Here is a 22,373-nt window from a genome sequence, read left to right on the forward strand (position 1 = left end):
GCCGCCCCTGGGGTCAGCATCATCCCTGTGACCTCAGCTTAAGGGTCCTCGTGTGCGGGGGCGGGGGGGCGGGGGCAGTGAGCATGTCTCTGCAGGGACAGGGGGCCACAGATGTTCCCAGAGTGGGGGCGTTGGGGACCCGGGGGCTGCCCCCTCTGCCCGCCCTGTGAGCTTCCGGTGAGGGGCGGCTCCCAGAGGTCCCCTGGGGACAGGCCGGCAGCAGGCTGGGGTCCATCCTGCTGCTGACGCTGCTGAACCAGGCCCCGAGGCTGCGCAGAGGGAGCGAGTGTGGGGCTCTAGAGACCAGAGGCTCGCGGCCAGGTCATCTGATCCGGTGCCCGCAGGGGCCGAGAGGGACAGGGCTGGGGGAGGGGAGCCGGAGAGGCGTGAGGAACAGGGCCCAGGGGAGCAGCGGGGGGCCCACGCGGTGGCGGCCTCTGCCATCTCCTGCCTGCCTGGGAGCAAACAAACTCAGAGCGCCCCCTCTCCGGACCTTGTGCCTCAGTTTACCTGTGGAGCCCGGGAGGCCCCCTCCTTCCAGAGCTGAGCCGTGGGTTGGGTGTGGACCTGGCCCTGGGATCTCCCCACTCTCCCGGGGAGCACGTGGTCCCGTGGCTCCTCCCCCCCAACATCCCCGGGAATGCGGTTCCTGGACCCGAGTGTGCGAAGCCCCGGGCGAGTGTCTGAGGGGGAAGTGGCCAGGGAGCCCAGGAAGCAGAAGTGGCGAAAGGCAGCCGTGGACTCCTCACCGAGAGACGGCCCGGGCTCCTTCCTGAGGCCCTGGCCCCTAATGGGTGTCCCCGCACCAGGCAGCGGCGTGACCTCTGACCCAGCGCACCCCGGTCCGGCCGGCTCCTCGGCCTCCCCACGCCCAGATTCGCTTACCTCGGGCTCATCTGCTCTTATTTTTAGCGTCCGACTTTTCCTTTCTTAATATGGCGATGAGCTCCTGAGACAGGGGTGAGGCGGGCGGGGGCAGGGCGCAGCGAGGGGAGCGGCCTGGCCTGGCCGGGCGTCCTGGCCCAGAGGCTGTGTCCCCCAGCCAGCCTGGGGACATATTTAGCCGGGCCAGGTGGGGCCAGGGCGCCACTGTAGGCAGCTCAGGTTCCCTCCCGGCCCCAGCTGCCGCCTCCCCCTCTTCCTCCTGGCTGTGGGCACTCCTGCTCCCGCCGGCCGTGCCGTCCGCTGCGGCTCAGGACCTCCCTAGCTCGGGACCCCCCCGACCCGGTCTCCACGCGCGCGCGGCGGGATGGGGAGCCAGGCCGTGCCCGGGGTGCAGCTCTTGCTGCTACTACTGCTGCTTCTGGGGACCCCCAAGGCAGGGGTGCGGGGCGAGGAGGGCCTGGACTTCCCGGCCTACGACGGGGTGGACCGCGTGGTCAACGTGAACAGCAAGAACTACAAGAGCGTGTTCAAGAAGTACGAGGTGCTGGCGCTGCTCTACCATGACCCCCCCGAGGGCGACAAGGCCTCTCAGAGACAGTTTGAGATGGAGGAGCTGATTCTGGAGGTGAGGGCACCCAGGGGTCCCCTCAGCTGGGCCTGTGCCTCCTCCCACATCCCCGGGAACAGCTCGGGTCCCAGGTGGGCACAGGGAAGGGGAGGTTCACTGGGCAGAAGGACACGGCAAGTGGCCTCCTTCCCACATGGAGCGTTTAGTGACTGCCCCCTCCCTGTACCCCAAAGTCCTGAAGTGAAGGACCCCCCTTCTCTTAGAAGCTTAACATGCAGTGGACCAGAGGTCCAGGGAGGGGAAGGTGTTGGGGGCATGAGGCGCAGCTGTACCCCAGTTTTTTTTCCTTTTGGGTCACACCCAGCGATGCTCAGGGGTTCCTCCTGGCTTTGCACTCAGGAATTACTCTTGGCGGTGCTTGGGGGACCATATGGGATGCCAGGGATCGAACCCGGGTCGGCCGCGTGCAAGGCAAACACCCTCCCCACTGTGCTATTGCTCCGGCCCCTGTACCCCAGTTCTGCCTCTTCAGCACCTGCTCCCCGGGGCCCTGGCATGGGGCGTCTCTTGCTGTCTGTGGGCCCAGGGAGCTGGGAGGAGACCCACTCTCCAATTAATGAGCCGAGTATTTATTTTTTTTGGTACTTGGGTCACACCCAGTGATGCACAGGGTTTACTCCTGGCTCATGCACTCAGGAATTACTCCTGGCGATGCTCGAGGGACGGTATGGGATGCTGGGAATCGAACCCAGCTCGGCTGCGTGCAAGGCAAACACCCTCCCCGCTGTGCTATCGCTCCAGCCCCCAAGCTGAGTATTTTTATCCTGCGTGCTCAGCACCCCTGGCGGCCCTCCTGCCGCCTCCCAGCTGGGCACAGGGGCCGCGCCCTGCTGGGCACGGGCAGAGACAGACCCTCTGCCCACCCGGTGCTCTCCACCGTCCCCTGGCCTGTGCTGGGGTCGTGGGGAGCACCTGTGGGTGGGGGTGGGAGGAATGAACCGAGGACACGCCGGGGACCTGGGCCAGGCTGGGCACCACAGAGAGGAACAGCAGGGAGAGGGGGAGGCAGGAAGGCGCCAACCATGCTGACCCTGCCCCTGCAGCTGGCCGCTCAGGTTCTGGAGGACAAGGGCATGGGCTTCGGGCTGGTGGACTCTGAGAAGGACGCAGCAGTGGCCAAGAAGTTAGGTAAGGGGGTAGCCTGGCAAAAGGGGGGAATCTCAGAGGCCACCCCGGAGGGGGTGGGCAAGGGGATGCAGAGGAGGGCTGGTGTCGAGGGGCTGGGGTGGGCTGGGCATAGGGCCACAGCTGAGGGGCCTCGGCCGTGCTGGGAGGAACCTTCCAGAATCCGCCAGCACCCCAACCCTTGCGGCCCCCCCCAAGTCTACCCTCTGCCTCAGGCCTCACGGAGGAGGACAGCATCTACGTCTTCAAGGGGGATGAGGTGATCGAGTACGACGGAGAGCTCGCCGCCGACACCCTGGTGGAGTTCCTGCTGGACGTGAGCCCCCACCCAGCGGGGAGGGGGCCCTTGCCACGGACACACATGGGCACAGACACGCAGACATGCAGACGGGGACATGGACACATGTAGACGCCCGGGCACGTGTGGGCGCAGATACACATGTTGTGGACACTGGTGGGCCCAGGCATATTCGGACACGCACACAGGCGCCGCCCAGCCAGCAAAGCCCCTTCCTCCTGCCCAGCCGCCTCCCCCTCTGCCCCAGGTCCTGGAGGACCCCGTGGAGCTGATCGAGGGAGAGCGGGAACTGCAAGCCTTCGAGAACATCGAGGACGAGATCAAGCTCATTGGCTACTTCAAGAGCAAAGACTCAGAGCGTGGGTGACCCACCGGGACCTCCATCCCCACATGGGGCTCAGTGTCCCCCCCTGAGGGCGGGCAGGGTCCCGGGCAGGGAGTGGCGGGTGACTGGATCCACCTTGCCCCCCCAGATTACAAAGCCTACGAGGACGCGGCCGAGGAGTTCCACCCCTACATCCCGTTCTTCGCCACGTTTGACAGCAAGGTGGGGACGCCCCCCCACGCCCTCACGCCCCCTCCAGCCCCACAGCGCCCACAGCCGGCCACATCCGGAGTGTTCCGCTAACGTCGCCCTGACCCTGGGCTCCCCCTGCCTCTTCTCCAGGTGGCCAAGAAGCTGACCCTGAAGATGAACGAGATTGACTTCTACGAGGCCTTCATGGATGAGCCTGTGACCATCCCAGACAAGCCCAACAGTGAGGAGGAGATCGTCAGCTTCGTGGAGGAGCACAGGAGGTGGGGGCAGGGGAGGAGCACGGGGAGGAACAAGGGGAGCACAGGGCACAGCAGGTGGGGGCAGGGGAGGGGGCAGGGGAGGATCACAGGGAGCACAAAGCACAGCAGGTGGGGCAGGGGAGGGGCACGGGGAGCACAGAACACAGCAGGTGGGGGCAGGGGAGGAGCATGGGGAGCATGAGGCACAGCAGGTGGGGGCAGGGGAGGAGCACGGGGAGCACAAGGCACAGTAGGTGGGCCCGGGAGGGGCAGGGGAGGAGCACTGAGCGCATAGGGCAGAGCAGACGGGCAGGGGAGAAGCACGTGAAGAGCTTGGGGAGTACGGCATGAGGAGGGGGCACAGGAGGTGGGGGCATGGGCAGCAGTCTCTGAGAGGCTCCTACAGGGACTCCAGCCGGGTGGCCTGGGTCAGGGGGGCAGCACCCCGGGGGCCAAACTCACTGGTGCTGCTCCTGGCCCCAGCCAGGCCCCTGTGTAGACAGCCCAGCCCGGTCTGCGGGGCCCGAACACAGGAGCTCAGGGCCAGCACTGAGGGCCCGGCCACCTGCAGCCCCGCTGTGTCCCCCCCCTGCAGAGACCAGCCCCGGGGTGCTCCCTGACCAATGCCCCGTTTCTCACAGGTCCACCCTGAGGAAGCTGAAGCCCGAGAGCATGTACGAGACGTGGGTGAGTTTCTGCGCCGCAGACTCGGCCGGGCCCCAGAAGAACCTGCGCTACCCAGAGGGAACATCGCACACCGGGCTGGGGGTCCTGGGGGTGTTCCTGGGGGGCCGTGGGGGCTGCTTCCTGCTGCCTGACTCCCCCCACCCCGCCACGACAGGAGGACGACATGGATGGGATCCACATTGTGGCCTTCGCCGAGGAAGCCGATCCAGGTGAGGAGCTGGGGGCGTGGCCAGGGAGCCACACGCAGCCGTGGGGGGCGGGGCGGCGGGGGGTGCTGGCCCCTCACTGTCCCCGTCTCTCCCAGATGGCTACGAGTTCCTGGAGACACTGAAGGCCGTGGCGCAGGACAACACAGACAATCCTGACCTCAGCATCATCTGGATCGACCCGGACGACTTCCCCCTGGTGAGTGGCCGCGTGGGGCCGCGGGGGAGGGGGCAGTGCTGCGACTCCGCGTGCCCTGACACGGAGGCAAACGCCAGCACAGCCAGACACTGGGCTCTCCTGCCAGTTGTCCCGAGCTGGGGGCCACGCTGAGAGGTGCCAGGCGGGAACTCAGGATCCCACTGGAGCACGGGGTACCCTGCCCTGGCTTGGGGCCTCTGACTCTGGACTCAGGCCCACTGACACCCTCCCTGTGCCCTGCAGCTAGTCCCCTACTGGGAAAAGACCTTCGACATCGACCTCTCAGCACCGCAGATTGGCGTCGTCAATGTCACAGATGTGAGTGATCCATATTTTCACGTTGCTTGCGGCCACTGTCCCCAGTTCCCTTCCGGCCCACGAGGGGAGTTGGTCCTGCTCTGCCCCCACCCCTGGCACCCCGTTGCCCTGCCCCCTGCACTCCATCCTCTCAAGGCCCTCACCCACACCCCCATGCCCACAGTCCCTTCCACACTTCCCGTGCCCCATCCCACCAACTCCCAAGCCCTTTTCCACTCTGTCCCATGCTGTGCCACGCCCCTTCCCCTCCATCAGGGCCCCCCACTATTCCCAACCACACCCTCTTCCCCTATACTAAAACCACCACTCACATGCCACGCCCACCATAACCACGCCTCTTGAGGACCCGCCTACCTAATCCCCGTCCAATCATAGGACATGCCCACCCAGTTCCTGCCCACAGTCCCCACTCAACCCCAAGACACGCCCCCATCCCCACCCAAACCCAGGACACTCCCATCCAGTTCCTGCCCAATCCCAGGACAGGCCCACCCAGTCTCCACCCAATCTCAGGACACGCCCCCTAGTCCCCACCCAATACCAAGACACGCCCATTTGGTCCCGCCCAATCCCAGTCCCCGCCCAATCCCAAAACACGCCCACTCAGTACCCATCTCACCCCCCAGGACACACCCACCCAGTCTCGGCCCAATCTCAAGACGCCCACACAGCCCCACCCAATCCCAGGACACGCCCATCCAGCCGCACCCAATCCCAGTCCCTGCCCAATCCCAGGACACGCCCACCCAGTATCTAACTCACCCCCCCCCCCCCCGCCTTCCCCCTCCCCTGCACACCCACGCAATCCCTGCCCAACCCAAGACATGCTCACACAGCCCCGCCCAATCCCAAGACACACCCACCCAGCTCTGCCCAATCCCGGGACACGCCCATCCAGCCCCGCCCAATTACAGGACATGCCCTCCCAGCCCCATCCAATCCCAGTCCCTGCCTAGTCCCAGGACACGCCCATCTAGAGGCACCCCCCCCCGACACGCCCACCAAGCTCTACTACCGCCCATCCAGCCCCGCCCCCGCCCCAGCACCCGCCCCCTCGAGCCCAGCCCTGACCTCGCCCCCGCACAGGCCGACAGCGTGTGGATGGAGATGGACGATGAGGAGGACCTGCCTTCAGCCGAGGAGCTGGAGGACTGGCTGGAAGATGTGCTGGAGGGCGAGATCAATACAGAGGATGATGACGACGATGATGACGATGACGACGACGACGATGACGACTAGCCACTGTGGAACCAGCTCCTGGTTCTGCCACCGTGGGGGCTCCCGGTCCCAGGGCCACACGGCCACGGGGCTCGGCGGGGGCCTGTCGGGTGTGGGTGGGAGCCGGGCACTGTCCTTCCAGCGTCTCGGCTGCTCACCCGCCAAGCCTCCCACTCTCTCTGGTGCTGTTCTTCCTGGGGTCCCCAGGCTCTTCCGCCTGCTGCCCACTCCCAAGCCCCCTCTGTCCTTCTGAACAGATGGGCAGTGCCTTGTGCTTGGGGCTGGCCAGCGACTCGGGCATGTGTGTGTGTCTGAGGGGCTCAATAAAGAATCTGGGGCAGTGTGCGCGGGCAGTCGGGATGCTCACCTCCATTCACCCTCCTGCTGTGCCCCTGGGCGCTGCGCCCCCAATGTCCTCCTTGCCCATACTGCTTGCTCGTTCCAGGGCCAGTGCGCCAGGTGCCCAGAGCTGCTGTGTCCCAGGCCTCAGCATCAGCGCCACTTTCCTGAGCGGGCAGCGAGCCCCGCATACACCTGGACTGGACGGTGCGGGTCTGCGCTTACCTCCAGCTCCGGTGCCCAAGCTGCCTCCCTACCGCGCTATGGACTTGAGTCCACGTGTGGCTTAAGGCCAGCAGCGGTCCTGGGGCCCAGGTGGAGTCCTCTGCATCACACATGCACACAGACACGACACATGTGTGCCGGCCACAGAGACACGCATCCAGACGCCTCCACGCACGTGAACATGCCCAGGTACACATGGACGCTCGCGCACGCGCCACACCCCATGCACCATCCCCTCCACTTAGGGTCCCAGCAGCTCGTCACCCCACATCACCACCCAGGCAGCAACAGGCGACTCTGGGCGTCCTCAGACCTCACTGTCAGGGGAAGGAGGAGTCCGTGAGTGTGGGCTGGGGATGCAGGGGGGCTGGATACTAAGGGGGACCGGGTGAAGGTAGCGCGCCGGACCCTGGAGAAGGAATAGGGTCTGGTCCCTGCGGCTCCGGGGCGCACAGTCACGGGGGCCCCCCCGAAAGGCGGCGCCCCCGGTTAACCTCTCCCCAAGAACTGCACGGCGCGGGGGGCTCGCGCAGCCCCCACGGGCGGTCACGGGAAGGTCACGAGGCGGCGCGGCCCGCGCGGCCGCTTGAGCCTTCCAGAAGGCCCCGCCCCGGCTCTGACGTCTGCGCGGGCGCGGGGGGCTGGGCGCGGCGGAAGCGGCGCTGGTGGAGCTGGACGCTTCGGACCCCGGACGGCGAGCGCCGCGCCCAGCGCCGGGGGTGAGGGCCGGGGCGGGTGATCTGGGCGCGCGGGGGCGGGCGGGTGGGGGGCGCGCGCGGGCGCGCGGGCGGGGCCGAGCCCCCGGCGCGGGGCGGGGCGGGACGGGGGGCGGGGAGCCCCGCGCCGGAGCCGGGCGGGCCTCCGCCGTGCGTGGGGCCCCGCGGGACACACATTCCCCCGCGCGCACCGCGACACGCGCGCATGTGATTACACACGCTGCCGCCCGCACTCGCCGCCGCCCCCGCGCCAGGCCCGCCCGAGCCCCGCGCCCCGCTCCGCGCCTCCCGGACACCGCCGCCGCCGCCGCCGCCGCCACCCCGCGCGCTGGGTGAGTGCGCCGGGCCGGCGGGCAGGTGGACGCAGGGGCGCGCGGCCGAGCCCGGCGGGGAGTAGCCGCGATGGCCGAGGGGGTGGCGGGCAGAAAAATGAAGAATGGCCGTGAGTCAGCCGAGGATGGAGCCAGGGAACGGGGAGAATGTGTGCGAGGCGCGGGGGGCAGTGGCGGGGGGCAGGGCTGGCGGGCAGGGATGCGGCCGGCCTGCTGCCCGAGCCCCCGTGGGGGGACTTTGCTGGACACGCCGCCGGGCTGCAGGGCTGTGGCCCCGGTACCCCGCGTGCATCCTCTGCCCGCTGTGCACGCATCCCTGCCGGTGACCCCCAGACAGCGGGAACACGGAGGTCTCGGGGTGGACACAGAGGCTCAGCCTTTAGACGGGAAAGGGAAGAGACTCGGGGGGCCATAGATGGGCCCAGCTGGCCGCCCCCAGCTGCCCTGCCCGTCTAGGGGCCGTCCGGGAGCAGAGGGGTGTGTAATGAGACGGGGGCTGCTAGAATTGGGGGGCGCAGAGGAATCTAGACGCAGCCTCTCCCTGACTCCAACCTCAGGGCGGGGCCCTCCCACCCCCCCGGACTGCGTGGGCAGGGTGGGTCTTCCTGCCCAGATGTGGCGGGGACTGGACGGGCCTGGACACAGCAGGGCCCGGAGAGGCAGCGTCCACAGGTGGCTGCTCTGGGGGCGTCCCGGGGCCGTGGGGGGCTGAAGGAGGGAGGGAGGAAGGAAGGTGTGAGCGGGCAGAATGCTCGGACGGATGCGCGGGCTTCCTGGCGGCCCGGGGTCCGGTTCCGGCCCCGCATCCTGTCCCTGCGGCTCCGCCCAGGTCCGTGTCCTGCCGCGGGCGCTGCTTCCAGCGGCTCCTCCCGGGACCGGGAGCGCCTGCTGCGTGCGGAGGGGGGCTCGGAACCCCGAGAAGCCCCTGGGGACTATGGTCAGCCGGGAGACTTGTCCTGGCAAGGCGCAGACGGCCACGCCTGTTCCCCCCGTCGTCCGTCCGGTTACTCACCCGCCACCCCTCCCGGCCCGCCTGGCCATTGTCCTGGCGGCTGTGGGGGGCCCCCCCAGAATCGAGGTTGTCATGGTTACCGCTGAGCCCGCTGAAGCACCTCCTGGGCACGTCTGCCCCTCCCCCCCAGCCCCCTCCTGTCCCCTTCCCGAGCGCTCCTTGCGCCCCGACCGGGCACAGCAGCCGTGGCGGGTGGGGGTTGGGCCGGCCCAGGCGCCCGGACTTGACCTAATTTCTGGGGCTGGGGGGGATCCCAGCTTCATCCCCCGCCGCTGCTGAGGGGGGCGTGCCCGGACCGCTGCGCCGCTCTGGACGTGCCGGGGAGGGGGCTCCTGGATCAGCCCGCACGGGTCGGTGGGTGCGTCCCAGCCCAGGTGGACGCAGCCTAACCGGTCTGGTATTCTGGGCCCCGGGTGCCCGCGCGCCCACCTGCTCCCAGGACGCAGCCGCCCCCCGCCCCTCCCCCAGCAGCCTGGGAACTGGGCAGGGGGCCAGAGCCGGCTGCTTGGTATTCTGGGGCGCGGGGGCCGCGGGCACAGCTCCCAGGCTGGGCAGGGGGCTCGCGGGGGGCCCGGGAGTGGGCGAGGGAGAACAGGCGCTGCACAGAGGTGGGGTGGTCCTGGCCTCTCGCTTCCCGTCGCCTCCCTGGCCGGGAGGCCGGGGAATTTTTTTTTTTTTTGTGGGGGGAGGGCTGCAGGAAGGCGGGGCGATTCTGGGGGGACGGGGAAGCAGCAGGAGGCGAGCGGTTGCCATGGCGACTGCCACCTCCGTCGGGGAGCTGCTGGCAGGGCGATTGTTGGGGGGACGGGGGAGCGGTGGCCGCCCCGCCACCCCGGCACACCCTCCCCGCCCGTTCGCAGCCATGGCCGAGTACGGGAGCCTCCTGCAGGAGCTGACCGACAACATCACGGTGGAGGACCTGGAGCAACTCAAGTCCGCGTGCAAGGAGGACATCCCGAGCGAGCGTAGCGAGGAGATCACCACGGGCAGCGCCTGGTTCCGCTTCCTCGAGGCGCACAACAAGCTGGACAAAGGTGCGCAGCGCGGGACGGCGCAGGGCAGGGCGCACCGCACGGTGCAAGGCGCGCGGGATGGGGCAGGGCGCGGCGCCCCCAGCCCGACTAACCCTCTCCCCGCAGACAACCTCTCCTACATCGAGCACATCTTCGAGATATCCCGCCGGCCTGACCTGCTCACCATGGTGCTGGACTACAGGACCCGCGTTCTCAAGATCTCGGCTGAGGATGAGCTGGACACCAAGCTCACCCGCATCCCCAGCGCCAAGAAGTATAAAGGTGCCCGAGCGCTTGCACGGGCGGGCGGGGTGGGGCTGGGGGCGCACAGGGGGAGGGGGCCGTCCCAGCACCCCCTACTCTGTGTCTGCAGACGTCATCCGGCAGCCGTCCGAGGAGGACATCATCAAACTGGCCCCGCCGCCCAAGAAGGCTTGAGCCGGTGTGGCTGGCCGCGCTCACTAACAGCCCTAACCCCGTGCGTGTGCACGCGCGCGCCCTGGCTGTGTGTCTGTCTGTCTAGCTCACCTAGGTCCTCTGGTGACGGGGTGGGGGGCGGGGCGGGGGCGGGCAGGGCCCCTCGGCACCCTTCACTCCTGCTTAGACTGTTGTTGCACGTGCCAGCCCTGGAAGGGGAGGGGGGCGGGGGTCCTGCCCGCCCGGGGCCCCCTCAAGGCCCCCGCAGAAAGGAGGGCAGTGGACGAGTCTCCTTTGCACTGATCCCCGCCCGCTCCCTCGCCCGACCGTGCTAACTGTGTGTACATATATACTCGACATATATGTATATTAAACCCGCACTGCCAGCGCGCTGTCCCCGAGTCCTGACTCCGGCTCCGAGGGCGGCACCCCAGGGTACCCGGCTACTGTCTGCAGAGCACAAGGTGGGGGGCCCGGGAGGGAGAGGCAAAACCCATCTGACTGGCCGGGCACCCGATGGCCTCCCCGTGCCAGGCACGGCCAGCCCAGGCCTGGTGTGGGAGGGCAGGCAGGAGGCAGATGCCCACACGCGGCCCAGGACAGGGGAGGGGGGGCGGGGGGGACGACCCCCCACCCGAGCGAGCGGCAGGAGGTGGGAGGCGGCTTGCTCGCGAACGTCTTTATAGATATAAAACAGGCCTCTAGTGGGGATGGGCGCGCTGCCCTCCGCGTGGGCAGAGATGGAGGCGGGTGGGGGTGGGGGACGCGCTGGGGGCGCCGAGCAGCAGGGCCCGGGGCCTCCGGGACAAACAAGGAAACGGTCCAAAGACAAAAATAAAGAAAGGGCCCAGCAGCCAGTCCAGCGCGCGCCGGGGCTCCCGCCATGCCCCAACCTGAGAGGCCCCCCCCCCCAGCAATCCAAGCAGGCGGCCCGGGGCGGGGGGGCGCATGTCCACCGCCAGGCTGGCGCGGCCTCCTGCGGCCAGCTCCTCTCGCCCAAGCGAAGTCCAAAGTGCGATTCTGCCGCTGGGCCGCCCGGCCCCGGGCACGTCCAGCCCACGGGGCTCAGGAGGGCATGCACTGCACGCGGTCGGGGCCCTCCTCCTCGTCCGACGAGCTGGGGGAGTCCGAGTCGGCATCCGTGGGCACCAGCCACGGCTCTCGCCAGCGCTGTGGGAGGAGCAGTGGTCAGCGCCGGGCGGGCGGGCTGTGGCCCCTGGCCCCGCCCCCCGGCCTGGCCCCGCCCCGTGTACCCGGTGGTGGCGCCGCTGCCGCAGGTGGTGCATGAGGAACCAGAGCATGTGGCTGTCGAAGAGGTCGGCGTGCTGCAGGCTGTCCTCGTCCCGCTCGCGCTTGTTCCTCTTCATGACCTGCGGGCACATGGGCGCTGGCACCGGGCACCCTCCACACCTGTGGGGCCCGCGACGGCCGGCGCAGGGATGGACGGGGGTACTCACGTCCTTGAGCCCCGCCAGCTCGGTGGATGCCTCTGCCGTGGGCGCCCAGATCTTCACGTCGTGGTCGAGGCCGCTGGTGGCCAGCACGGGCAGGTGGGGGTGGGGCTCCAGGCAGTTGACCTGGCGGGGACAGGGGCAGGGCCCGGGGTGGGTGGGGACCGCAGAGGCCTGTCCGTCTCCATGTGCACAGGCCCCGCCTAGAGGGGCTGCGTGGGCGGTGGACACAGGCCAGCGCTGCCCCCCCTGGCTGGGCGCTCGGCGCGGAGACGGCCCCACGGCAGAGAGAGGGGCAGTGGGCGCAGCGCCCGCCCCTCCTGCAGGAGACGAGCCAGGACGGCCCTGAGGGTCCCGGGACGCCGTCCCTCTGCAGCACCCACACGGTGACCCCCAGTGTCCCCCACACTAGGCCTTCCAGCCTGTCCTGCTGGGCCCGCGAAGGGCGGGGTGCCCTCAGACAGCGGCCCACGCACGGGCCCCGTGGCTCCGAATCCACTCGCAGATGCCATACTGGGCACTGCGGCCACACGGCCACACTCACCACGCCGCCCTTGTCGCCCTCCATGAACTGGACGATCTGGCAGGACTCCTTCTCCCACAGGAACACGTGGCCACAGTCGCTGCCGCTGACCACGAACTCGCTCTTGGGGCCGTAGAAGTTGACGCCTTTCACTGGGGGCAGGGAGGAGAGCCACATGCAGGCGGGGCCGGCCAAGGTGGGGCTGTGTGTGCAGGTGGGGGGCTTGCACGGCTCCAGCCCGCCCGCTGCAGGGACGCAGCCGCCCAGGGAAGGTGGTTCCCAGGCCACGCCCCCCCGGTGTCGGGAGCAGGTGTGTGTGCGCACGTGTGTATGTGTGCATGTTTGCATGTGTATTTGCACGGTGTGTGTACATATTTGCATGTGTGTGCGTGTGCATGTGTGTACGTGTGTGCATGTGTATGTTTGTGTGAACGTGTGTGCGCGTATGGCCCGGGGTGGCTCACCCGTGGCGTTGTTTCTGTGGCCTTTGTAACGCTTGGTGTACTGGGCCCCGTCGCTGTGGGAGGAGCTGAAGAGGTAAATGTCTTCGTCGTTGTAGCTGGCCAGGAGCTCTGCGGGACAAGAGCATGGCGGGGACGGCTGACACGGCACGGGCAAGGAGCAACTTGCGCCTCTCCTCACCCTGTGCCGCGGGGGGGGGGGGGGGCAGTCAGAGGGCGGAGGCACACCACGCACCTGTGCCATCGTGGCTGTACACGAGACAGGTGATGTTTGCTTTGGACTCACTGTTGACCTGTGAGGGGGAGCACGGTGGCTGAGTACTCCTGGGGCTGCCCAGGCAGAGGTGCCCCCTGCCCTGCCCCGCCCCGCCCGCGCACCAGGTGGTGTGGACAGAACTTCTTGAGCACGCCGTTGTTCTCCTTCTCGTCGATCCTCCTCTGGTCGTAGATCCTGCGGAGGAAGCAGGGCACGATCTCAGCACCGCCGCTCGGGCACCCGTATTGCTCCCACCTGCTCCCAGCCAGCCCCGGCCCACCCTGGCCTTCTCCCGCCCCTGGGCAACACATCCAGGTTCTGTCCCTGGAAAAACACGGTCCCCCGGCACCACCAGGAGAGGCCAGGGTGAGAGCGGGCAGAGAGAGCCCGGGGTCGGCCTCACCCCGCCTCACCTCACAAACTGGTCTCGGCCGCCCACTGCAAACTGGTGGGTGTTGGCAGGGTCCACGAAGATGGTGTAGAGCCCCACCTTCTTCTCCTTCTCCTTCGTCACCACCAGCTTCCTGGGGGGAAAGAGCCGTCAAGTGCTCAAGAGAGGACAGCCGTGGTCCTGCTCGCCTGCTGCCCCTTCAGCGCCGGGGGCGCCCAGACAACACTGGGCCGAGTGGGCAGCAGCCCGGGGCACGCACGCCCCCTCCAGGGCACTGCAGCCTTGCGGGGGCTCAGCGTGCTCTGTCGTCGGCGGGAGCCCCAAGGAGGCCCCGGAACCTCGCAGGATGGGGCTGGAGACGGTTCCCGGCACCCGACACGGTGCCCTGACCCAGAGCACCACTAGAACGGATCGTGTGGCCCCCAAATAAATAAGCACCTGCAGAGACTGCCCGGTGGTGCGACCACCCCCAGGGACAGGAAGACAGTGGAGGTGGGGGGGAGACTCACGAGGCAGGCCGGTCCTGCCGGAGGTCAATGGTGAAGACCACGGCGTCCTCCCCCGCAGAGAGGAAGGTGCAGGGCGAGTCGGGCTCCAGGGCCAGCTGCGGGAGAGCGTGGGGCGTCAGGCCCCGGGGGACGGGGGGCCTCTCGGGAGGTGCTCAAGAAAACTTGGCTGCTGGTGCTGTTGCCCACACCCCCGGGGAAAGCCGGCGATACCCCCACCCCTGTGCCCCCGCGCTCTGGCCTGGCCAGGACCCTGCGGCCACTGCGCCCTGCCCCTCACCTTGTGGGACGCTCCCTTGTGCTGGGCCACGCGCTTCGTGTTCTTGCAGCACTGAGTGGCCGAGAGCTCGGCCACCCGCACCTGCCCATCCCGGGCACACATGGCCAGGGTCGAGTCCCCACTGTTCGGGAGGAACTTGGCCTGCAGTGAGGACACGAGAGAAACGGAAGTGAACGCCAGGGGAAACTGAGGCAGTAGTTAAGACGCGAGGGCTCCTATGTCCAGACACTAGCTCGTGGCACGGGAGGGAGGTGGAGAGGAATGTGTGTGGCCCAGGACGGGGGAGAGGGCGGGTCGGTCCCCAGGGGAGGAGGCGGGTGGGTCTCTGCCCGCTGCTGGACGCACAAGGGCCAGCGCAGGAATCAGGAGGGAACTCTGGGTTGCCGCCCTCCCAGAGAAGGGGGCTGCGGGGGTCCCGGGGGACGGGGACACCTGCAGGCTGGCCGCACTGTACAGCCCCCAAACTCAGGACTCAGGCCAAGCGGAGACGTGCCATGAGAACCAGGGGTCCGGAGTGGCCCAGGCCGGCGGGCCCCCATCTCAGCTCCCGGAGGCGTCCCCGCCCGCCTGCGGCTCACCTGGAACACATTGCTCTTATGGCCGCTCTCGAAGTCCAGCACGGGCCGGCGCCGCACCCAGTCCCACACAAGCACGCGCAGGTCATCGCTGCCGCTGGCCAGCCAGGTGCCGCGCTGGTTGAAGTGCAGCGTGTTCACGCAGCCCGTGTGGCCCTCCAGCCCGTGCTGCAGGCGGAAGCGCTGCACGAAGACGCGCGCCCCGCAGGCCTCGGGCACGAAGCGGGCGCCGCAGCCCAGCGCCCGGGCCCGCAGCGCCGGCAGGGCCCGCCAGCGCGGGAGGGGCAGCGCCCAGGTCTCCGAGGACACCCAGTCCTCCAGCACCCGCTCCTCGTCCGATGAGTCCTGCTCCCGGCTGGGCCGCTTGCGCTGCGCCCGGCGCCGGGGCCGCTGCGGCTCCGCGTCCTCCTCGTCCTCATCCTCCTCGTCTGAGGGGCCGTGCGCCTGGCTCTCCTCCGTGACCGAGTAGTGGCCGGTGTCCTCCATGCTGTCCGAGTCCTTGTCCTCCCCCGAGCTCTCCGTGTCGGAGCCGCGGCTCTCGGTGCTGGCACGCGTGGGGCCGCCGTCGTCCGCGGCCAGGCTCAGGCTCAGGTCGGACGCCTCCACCTCGATGCCGGACGACGTCTCCCGCCCCTCCTCCGCCCCGGACATGTCCTCGGGGCTGCTGGACAGGCTTCCTGCGGCGACAGAGCGCGGGCGGGCGGTGGGTGCAGGGGGACCATGAGCTCGGGCAGTGAGGCGGGAGGGCGCGGCGGGCAGACGGAGGAGCTTGGGCCCCGGGCACTACCGGGGCGCACCGCTGTGGAGGAAGCCGCCTCGCCCCCAACGTCCAGATGTCCATCGAGGGAAGGACGAGACAGGGACCTGCTCGGGATCCGAGAGTCTGACCACCTCGGCCCCAGGACGGCACAGCAGAAGCCCCGATGACCAGCCCCAAGGCAGAACCAATAAGAGCACTGGCCTGAGACGCACCCACGGGCTTCCATGTACATGCATGTACAAGCGCACACACCGGCACTCACAGAACACATGCCAGGAGCACCAGCTCCCCCAAGCGTATGGATGTACACGTGTGCACTCACGTACATACACACGTGCACGCACACACACATGCACACTCATATGTACAAGTGTCTGCAGACACATGCATACACGTGTGCACACATGTATGTGCATAGACACGCACACAGCATCAGGGGCGTGGTGCTGCCATCAGGCCACTGCCAGACCGAGCTGCACTTCCTGATGCGGTGGGTGAGAGAAGGGGCGGGAGGCCACGGCAGCCCCGCTGTGGACTGGAGGGAGCCCCACGCCCCCGCAGGGCCGGCTGGCATGTGCCTAGACGTGAATGGCCAGAGCCCCCACCAACCGGGCACAGGGCCGAGCCCACATCTCAGCCGGGCCCTCGTCCCCTCCGTGGTCAGCGGCACCTCCTGGCAGGACCCCTGTGCAGGGCAGCATGGCCCGGCCAGCTGGCACTCACCATTCGCCAAGTCTGTCTTGCCATCTGTGCTGCTCCCTTCAGTGGACATCCTGGAGGCCGAGGCCGCAGCCGCCCTGGGTTCGGGAGAGGAAGGAGGCGAGCCATCAGGAGGGGCGGGGGCCACTCAGAGGGCACTGGGGGACTCGCGGCAAGAGTCCCAGCCCGCAGAGCTGCCCACGCTGCCGCTGGACCATCAGCCCTCTCTGCACGAGGCTCCTGCGCGCGGGGCCCCACGCACAGCTCACGTGGACCCCCGACCTTCCCCGGACATGCCCCACGAGCACCGGCAACTCGGCGTTCCAGGCCCTTGCCGCCCGGAGCCGGCGCCGCGGGCAGAGAACAGTGTCGCTCAGAGCTGGTGTGTGGGCCTTTCAGCGCCCAGACAAAGGCCCTGGTGAGGACAGGGCATGACCGCCCCGTCCCCGGGCCCAGGCCCAGCGGTCTCCACACTCAACGGCCCTTTCATTCCCCGACGGGCCGCCCGGAGCAGCCGGCCTTTCCCTGCACCCCGAGCAGGTCCTCAGCCGGGAGGGGACACAGCACGGGCACAGCTGCGGCCCAAGGGGTCCTGCTCATCTCCAGGGAACTTGGCGCCCAGGACGGCTGAGCTGAGGGCCACCTGCGTGGTGCCCATACCCCGGGATGGGCAGCTGTCATGTCAGGGCTGACCCCGCCTGCAGCACACGCCCTTTGCCCCGGGCTCTCCTGTCTGCAAAGCGGCCCCTGGACCCGGGCCGGGCCCCACAGGAACCAGGGCAGCTGCGTGCGGGCACAGACGTGGGTTCTGGCGCCACCCAGTGGCTCGGGGACACCCACAGGCAGGCGGTGGTGGCTGGGCACCAAGGCTGCGAAGGCCCAGCAAGGACAAACCCAGGAGGAAAAGGCACGCGCCCTCACGCCCTCCCGGCCACACAGGCTGGATCCCCCCCACGTGGCTTGGCAGGACCCAGCAGTGCAGGGGCCACGCTTTGTTCCAGGGAGACACCGGCTCTGGGGGGGCTTTGTGGGAGAGCTGAGAAGGGAAGGCATGGCGGGGAGCACCCTGAGCCCCGTCAGGCATGGCCAGTCGGGCTGGCCAGCAGGCCTGGCCCCCGCTCAGTGCCAGCCATTCCCACCCCGACGGGAAGGAAAAGGGCGAGTGGAGGGGGACACGCGCGGCTCAAGTACACTGGGCAGCGTGGTGGGGCGGGACAGGGCCAGGGGCGTGTGTGTATGGGGGGGGGGGCACTGGGAAGACCGGGGAGGGCTGGGCCTGCGGCGGCGGCAGAGGGGAAGGGCAGAACTACCTCCTGCCCATTAGCCTGCCCGGGGCGGCCGCGTGCAGAGCGGAGATGGCAGCTCGGGCTGGGTCCAAACCCCAGCTGGGAAAGTGGGTGCAGACACGCGCCGGGAGGGAAGGCAGGAGGGGGGAGGCTGGAAACCCGAGACAGCAGCTGGGCCAGAGCCAAAGCGCCTCACACCTGCCTCCCCCAGGAGGAGGAACCCTGGGCACGGCTGCTGGGGCACAGCCCCGAGGCAGGAGTCGAGGATCCCCGGGGGCTGGGCACAGGCAACAGCCAGCCGAGGACCTGTGGGGCTGGAGCACAGCCCCGCTGACGGCCCCCAGACACCCACTAGTTCACCGCAGGCGAGAGCCTGAGAGGGGCGTCTGCCCACAGGCCACTGCGCACACGTGCCAGCCCTGCCATGCTCAGCTCAGGGCGCTCGAGCACATACACGCACACATGGACTCAGACGCTCAGCTCTGTCCTGCTGGGAAGGTGCCAGCAAGGCTGTGCATGCACGTGATATTACCTGTACACAATGCTGTACACAATGCTGCCCAGCACACACACTCTCTCTCTCTCTCTCTCTCCCTCCCTCCCTCCCTCCCTCCCTCCCTCCCTCCCTCTCTCTCTCTCTCTTTCTCTGCGTCTGTCCCTCTGGAAAGTGCAGGCCGTCTCGGGACACCGTCGGCGCCTGGTGGGCACAAGGCAGGCGGTCCCGGGACCCTCCTAGACAGCTCTGCCCTTGGCCATACCTGTCAGGAGCCTGGGCTGCTTCTCCAGCCGCCAAGCCCACCCCCCCCCCCAAACACCTCAGAGCTGCCACATCTCCGGGCACAGGTGCGTCCAGGACCTGGGGGAAGGGGCACAGATGTGTACCCGCTGCGGCCCATGTGTGCCCGCTGTGGCCACATTCCCTCTTGCTCCGTTCTTCTCCCCTAAAAAGCTGGAAGCGAGCCAGGCCCTCCGCACCCACGGCTAGGAGCCCAGGAATGCCCCTAACCCGGAAGTGGACATGCTGTCTCCAGCGGCCCAGCTGGGCAACAGGCATGGAGATGCCACTCTGGTGTGTGCAGGGCCTGGAAGGACGGATCAGGGTGGGGGAGGCTCTGGGTGCCCCCTGCAGGGACAGCAGAGACCATAGGCTGCAGGAGTGCCCTCCGACCCTCGGGGCAGAGTCTAGCACAGCTCCCCAGAGGGTTAAAATCACACCTGCCCGTGATGCAATGCCTCCCGGGGTGCTGGCCGCCCTCCTGGGGGCCAAGGCAGGAGCCCCCGGCCAGGCACACCCACGGCCACTGCCCCCTCAGAGCCCCACAGGCCACCGACCTGCATCCTGGTCCCAGCCTTCATGCCCTGCGCCCTCCTGGCAAACAGTTATCTAAAGCCCACACGCGTTCTCCGTCAGGCCACTGGGGACTCGGGCTCTAGGTCCATGAAGTATGTGCCAGGGGACAGAGATAAAAGCTGCGGGGCCAGGGACGGGCAGTGCCACACGGCCCTGGGCTCCACTGGGGCAGCTCCGGAGACCCAGAGCCCTGACACCCCCAAGCCCTGACCCCAAACTCGAACAAGTCAAAGACGTGACGGAAAACGGCTGGACCAGAGCGTCCGTGTGTGGGAGGCCCCGGAGGGTCCCAGCAGGTGCAGGTGACTGAGCACGGCAGACACACCAGGCCCCAGGAGGACACAGCGGGCAGATGTGAAGGGTGGCCCCTGCCCTGCGCCTCAGATCAGCGTCCATGGGCTGCAAAGCCAAAGGGAAACGCTGGCCGTGAGCATGCACACACAAACACACACACACACATATGCATGCATAACCAGCACACACACGCACTTGCTCCTCTCTGCCCCACGCACACATGTGCTCGTATCTCCCTCCTCTCCACACACACGCGTGATCACACCTGACCGCCAGACCCGCGTGCTCTTGCCTGCCTGCCCTCCGCACACATGTGTTTGCACCTCCCTAGCTGCCACACACGCGTGCTCGCGCCTCCCCTGTGCTCCGGCTGCTCCGATTCTCCCAGTCACCTGGATTCCAGGAGGGTGAAGGGAAAGAACGGATTATTTTAGCTCCCTGATAATCAGCTTAAAGACACAAAGCAGCTAATTCCACTTTAAACACTACCTCCAACCCCCCTGACACAAACACTCAAAACTCCGCTTTCTCCCCTGCCAGTCCGCGCCAGGCCGTGTTCTGGGGTGTGGGCTGTGACGGGACGCCACAGGGGACAGTCCCTGCCAGGCTGGGGCACCCCATGGTGCCAGGAGCCGCCCACGGGCCCTCACACGGGTGCCCTGGGGGCACCCTTCTGCCCGGCTTGCACTTGGGACGCTGGACATGCCCTCAGGTATAGAGTGACAGGCTCAGGAGTCGCCCGTCACCCGCCTACCCCAGGTGCAGCCTGAGAGCCGGCGGGCTCACCTAACAGGCCGGAGGCCCCAGAGTGAGAACTCAGCCCCCTGCAGTGCTTCCTCAGCCCCGGCCTGAGCACTGAGCCGGGCACCGCCGATAAAAAGTTCCATCGGGCAAGCGGCTCCTGGACACTCTCCAGCGGGGAGGACAGACGCTGAAGCCCCCACCCGTCCCCAGCACACCAGAGGGAAGTGTCCACCAGCTGGAGTCGCTCACTGTCCCGGGCAGAAGCCGTGGCCGGGCTGTGGGCGCCCAGTGGCCCGAGTCAGGCCTCTTCCCACCACGTCTGTCCCCCGCCCGCCCCGCAAAGGCACAAACATTAGGAAATGCAGTGTCCGTGTCCCCCGAGGCTGCCCGCGCTGGCCCCACGCACTCACCGGCCCGCGCTGCCTCGCTCTGCGCCTGGATGAAGGTCAGCTGGAGCCGACGACCCCTGGGAAGCCAAGTTCCACGGCGGGCGCTCGGACATGGCCGGCTGCAAGGTCCTCGCTGGAAGGAAGGGCCCCGGGAGGGGTCCAGGCGCCCGGTGGGGGGCCCTGCGGACAGAGAGGGGCCCGGTGACGTGTCGGCGGGCGGGATCGCGTTACCTGGCAGGCCCACTCAGGTGTGCAAACAGACACCGGGCCCGGGCCGGGCGCCCCGCGCCGACGTGGCCACGCGCACGTCCCCCGTCCCCGGGCCAGGGGGCGCGCGGGGGGTCTCCGGGCTGGGCTTGGCCGGGGGGGTCGCGGGGGCCGGGCTTGGGCCCAAGGTCGCTCGGGGCCCCTCACCTCCACGCCGGGCTCCGGGACGTCAGGCTCGAGCGGCACCTGCGGACACAGCGCGGGTGACGCGGGGACCCCCGGGCGCACGCGCGGGGTCGGGGGTCGCGGGGAGGGCGCGGGCCGGGCCGGGGCGGGCCCGACCAGGTCAGGCCGGGTCGGGTCAGGCCGCGTTTGGGTCGGGCCGGGTCAGGCAGGGGCGGGTCGGGTCGGGCCGGGTTTGGGTTGGGTTGGGTCGGGACGGGCAGGGCCGGGTCAAGCCGGGCCGTGTTGGGTCGGGCCGGGCCGGGTCGCGCCTAGCCGGGTCGGGCCAGGCCAGGCTGGGTCGGGCCGCGTTGGGTCAGGTCACGGGTCGGACCCGGTCGCGCCTAGCTGGGTCGGGTCGGGTCGGGTCGGGTCGGGTCGGGCCGGGCCGGGTCGGGTCGGACCGGGCCGGGTCGGGTCGGACCGGGCCGGGTCGCGCCTAGCCGGGTCGGGCCGGGCCGGGTCGGCACGGGCCCCGCGTCCCGGGCGGGCCGGGCGGGCCGGGCGGGCCGGGTCGGGTCCGGCCCGCGCGAAGGGGGCGCGGGGCGGGGAGCGGGGGTCAGCGCGGCCGCGGGGACGCCGGAGACACGGACCGGGGGCGCGGGCGGTCACAGGCGCGGGCGCGGGTGCGGCGCGGCCGCCCGCTTCCCGCCTCGGCTCGTCCTGCTGCCCGCGGCCGCTCCGACCGGCCCCGGCCCCGCCGCCCGCTCCTCAGCCGCCGCCAGCGCCGCCGCCATCTTACTCGGGCCCGCGGCCGCCGCCTCCGCGCACCGCCTCTGCGCCTGCGCCGCCGCGCTTTACGGTCCGTTTGCGACGCCGCGCTGCCGGGCGGCGGGGCCGCGACCAACGGAAGCGGCGCTTGCGCGTGCGCAGTGGGGGCCGAAAAAAAAGGGGAACGCGGGGCGGAGCTTCTTGCAAGGGGCGGGGCTTGGTGGGGGCGGGGCTTCCCTTGCAGGTGCCGCTTTGGGCCAGGTGAGCGCCAGAGCTCCTGGGCTCCCCAGTCTCAGAGAGAGATCAGCCCACCTGGCTCTCTTCTGTCAGGGAGACTCTGCGGGGCGCCCCCTGGCACTGTGCCCCAGGAAGGCCCTTTGGAAGTAGGATGGAACATCCAAGGTGCTTTTGAGGACCAATACAAGCAAACCCAGGATCAGGAGCGTTAGGATAACGGGGAGGCCGAGCTGGGTTCGATCCCTGGCATCCCAGATGGTTCCCACACCCCCACGCCCCCGATAATGCCAGGAGTGATTCTTGAGTGCAGAGCCAGGAGTAACCTTGAACATTGCCAGGTGTGACCCAAAAAGCAAAAAATAAAGAAAATAAAACCCAGCTCCCAAAGGAAACTGCTTCCCCTCCCTATCCCTGTGGCAATGGGTGCTGCCTGCAGCTGCTGGCAGACAGTCGCCAGCGTAAGAGCAGTTGGGCCCCTGGTGGCTGCTAGCCACAGCAGGTGACGGGCCCCGACTGCTCACAGTGAGTACTCTGCGGGGACTCAGAGGGCCCTTGGCAGACCCGGTGAGGGCTGGGGCACTGGCACTGCCACCCACCACACTGCTGGCAGCTAACTGCCGCCTGCTGGGCATGGA

General features: G+C 68.8%; 3 protein-coding genes across 6 annotated transcripts; 2 read left to right on the forward strand and 1 right to left on the reverse strand.

Annotated features, from left to right (window-relative positions):
• Positions 1-116: 116 nt before the first annotated feature.
• CASQ1 (calsequestrin 1) lies at positions 117-7,220 on the forward strand. The gene is made up of 11 exons (XM_004613765.2): positions 117-1,510; positions 2,557-2,641; positions 2,854-2,954; positions 3,184-3,295; positions 3,410-3,483; positions 3,604-3,734; positions 4,355-4,400; positions 4,555-4,609; positions 4,705-4,805; positions 5,049-5,123; positions 6,210-7,220. The coding sequence occupies exons 1-11, from the start codon at positions 1,250-1,252 to the stop codon at positions 6,360-6,362; spliced, it is 1,194 nt and encodes a 397-aa protein (XP_004613822.2). The 5' UTR covers positions 117-1,249; the 3' UTR covers positions 6,363-7,220.
• A 261-nt stretch (positions 7,221-7,481) lies between these two features.
• PEA15 (proliferation and apoptosis adaptor protein 15) lies at positions 7,482-10,781 on the forward strand. 3 transcript variants are annotated; one of them, XM_055123294.1, is made up of 5 exons: positions 7,606-7,624; positions 7,876-7,953; positions 9,826-9,999; positions 10,105-10,260; positions 10,352-10,781. In XM_055123294.1, the coding sequence occupies exons 3-5, from the start codon at positions 9,828-9,830 to the stop codon at positions 10,414-10,416; spliced, it is 393 nt and encodes a 130-aa protein (XP_054979269.1). In that variant the 5' UTR covers positions 7,606-7,624; positions 7,876-7,953; positions 9,826-9,827; the 3' UTR covers positions 10,417-10,781. The 3 variants fall into 3 exon arrangements, with proteins under 3 accessions (XP_054979268.1, XP_054979269.1, XP_054979267.1); XM_055123293.1 differs by lacking the exon at positions 7,876-7,953 and having other exon boundaries at positions 7,482-7,624; XM_055123292.1 differs by lacking the exons at positions 7,606-7,624; positions 7,876-7,953 and adding an exon at positions 8,043-8,063.
• Positions 10,782-11,059: 278 nt separating this feature from the next.
• Positions 11,060-21,557, reverse strand: DCAF8 (DDB1 and CUL4 associated factor 8). 2 transcript variants are annotated; one of them, XM_055123290.1, is made up of 15 exons: positions 21,384-21,557; positions 20,776-20,814; positions 20,383-20,541; positions 16,322-16,395; positions 14,842-15,515; positions 14,264-14,404; positions 13,987-14,081; positions 13,500-13,610; positions 13,209-13,281; positions 13,066-13,123; positions 12,834-12,941; positions 12,391-12,521; positions 11,853-11,972; positions 11,649-11,765; positions 11,060-11,565 (listed from the first exon to the last, which is right to left on the reverse strand). In XM_055123290.1, exons 3-15 carry the CDS (start codon positions 20,472-20,474, stop codon positions 11,461-11,463), a joined length of 1,899 nt encoding a protein of 632 aa, XP_054979265.1. In that variant the 5' UTR covers positions 20,475-20,541; positions 20,776-20,814; positions 21,384-21,557; the 3' UTR covers positions 11,060-11,460. The 2 variants fall into 2 exon arrangements, with proteins under 2 accessions (XP_054979265.1, XP_054979266.1); XM_055123291.1 differs by lacking the exons at positions 20,776-20,814; positions 21,384-21,557 and having other exon boundaries at positions 20,379-20,507.
• Between the last annotated feature and the right edge of the window lie 816 nt (positions 21,558-22,373).

This window comes from Sorex araneus, chromosome X, assembly GCF_027595985.1.
Source record: "Sorex araneus isolate mSorAra2 chromosome X, mSorAra2.pri, whole genome shotgun sequence".
Lineage (NCBI taxonomy): Eukaryota > Metazoa > Chordata > Mammalia > Eulipotyphla > Soricidae > Sorex > Sorex araneus.

Excerpts from the sequence above, each read along its gene's own strand:
- PEA15 (XM_055123292.1), top strand. Across the intron at positions 10,000-10,104 it reads GCACAACAAGCTGGACAAAG|ACAACCTCTCCTACATCGAG; the intron begins GTGCGCAGCGCG and ends CTCTCCCCGCAG. Across the intron at positions 10,261-10,351 it reads CAGCGCCAAGAAGTATAAAG|ACGTCATCCGGCAGCCGTCC; the intron begins GTGCCCGAGCGC and ends CTGTGTCTGCAG.
- DCAF8 (XM_055123290.1), bottom strand. The coding sequence starts at position 20,474 with ATGTCCGAGCGCCCGCCGTGGAACTTGGCTTCCCAGGGGTCGTCGGCT. Across the intron at positions 12,942-13,065 it reads GTACAGCCACGATGGCACAG|AGCTCCTGGCCAGCTACAAC; the intron begins GTGCGTGGTGTG and ends CTTGTCCCGCAG. Across the intron at positions 11,973-12,390 it reads AGGGCGACAAGGGCGGCGTG|GTCAACTGCCTGGAGCCCCA; the intron begins GTGAGTGTGGCC and ends TGTCCCCGCCAG.
- CASQ1 (XM_004613765.2), top strand. The coding sequence starts at position 1,250 with ATGGGGAGCCAGGCCGTGCCCGGGGTGCAGCTCTTGCTGCTACTACTG. Across the intron at positions 1,511-2,556 it reads TGGAGGAGCTGATTCTGGAG|CTGGCCGCTCAGGTTCTGGA; the intron begins GTGAGGGCACCC and ends CTGCCCCTGCAG. Across the intron at positions 3,484-3,603 it reads TCGCCACGTTTGACAGCAAG|GTGGCCAAGAAGCTGACCCT; the intron begins GTGGGGACGCCC and ends CCTCTTCTCCAG.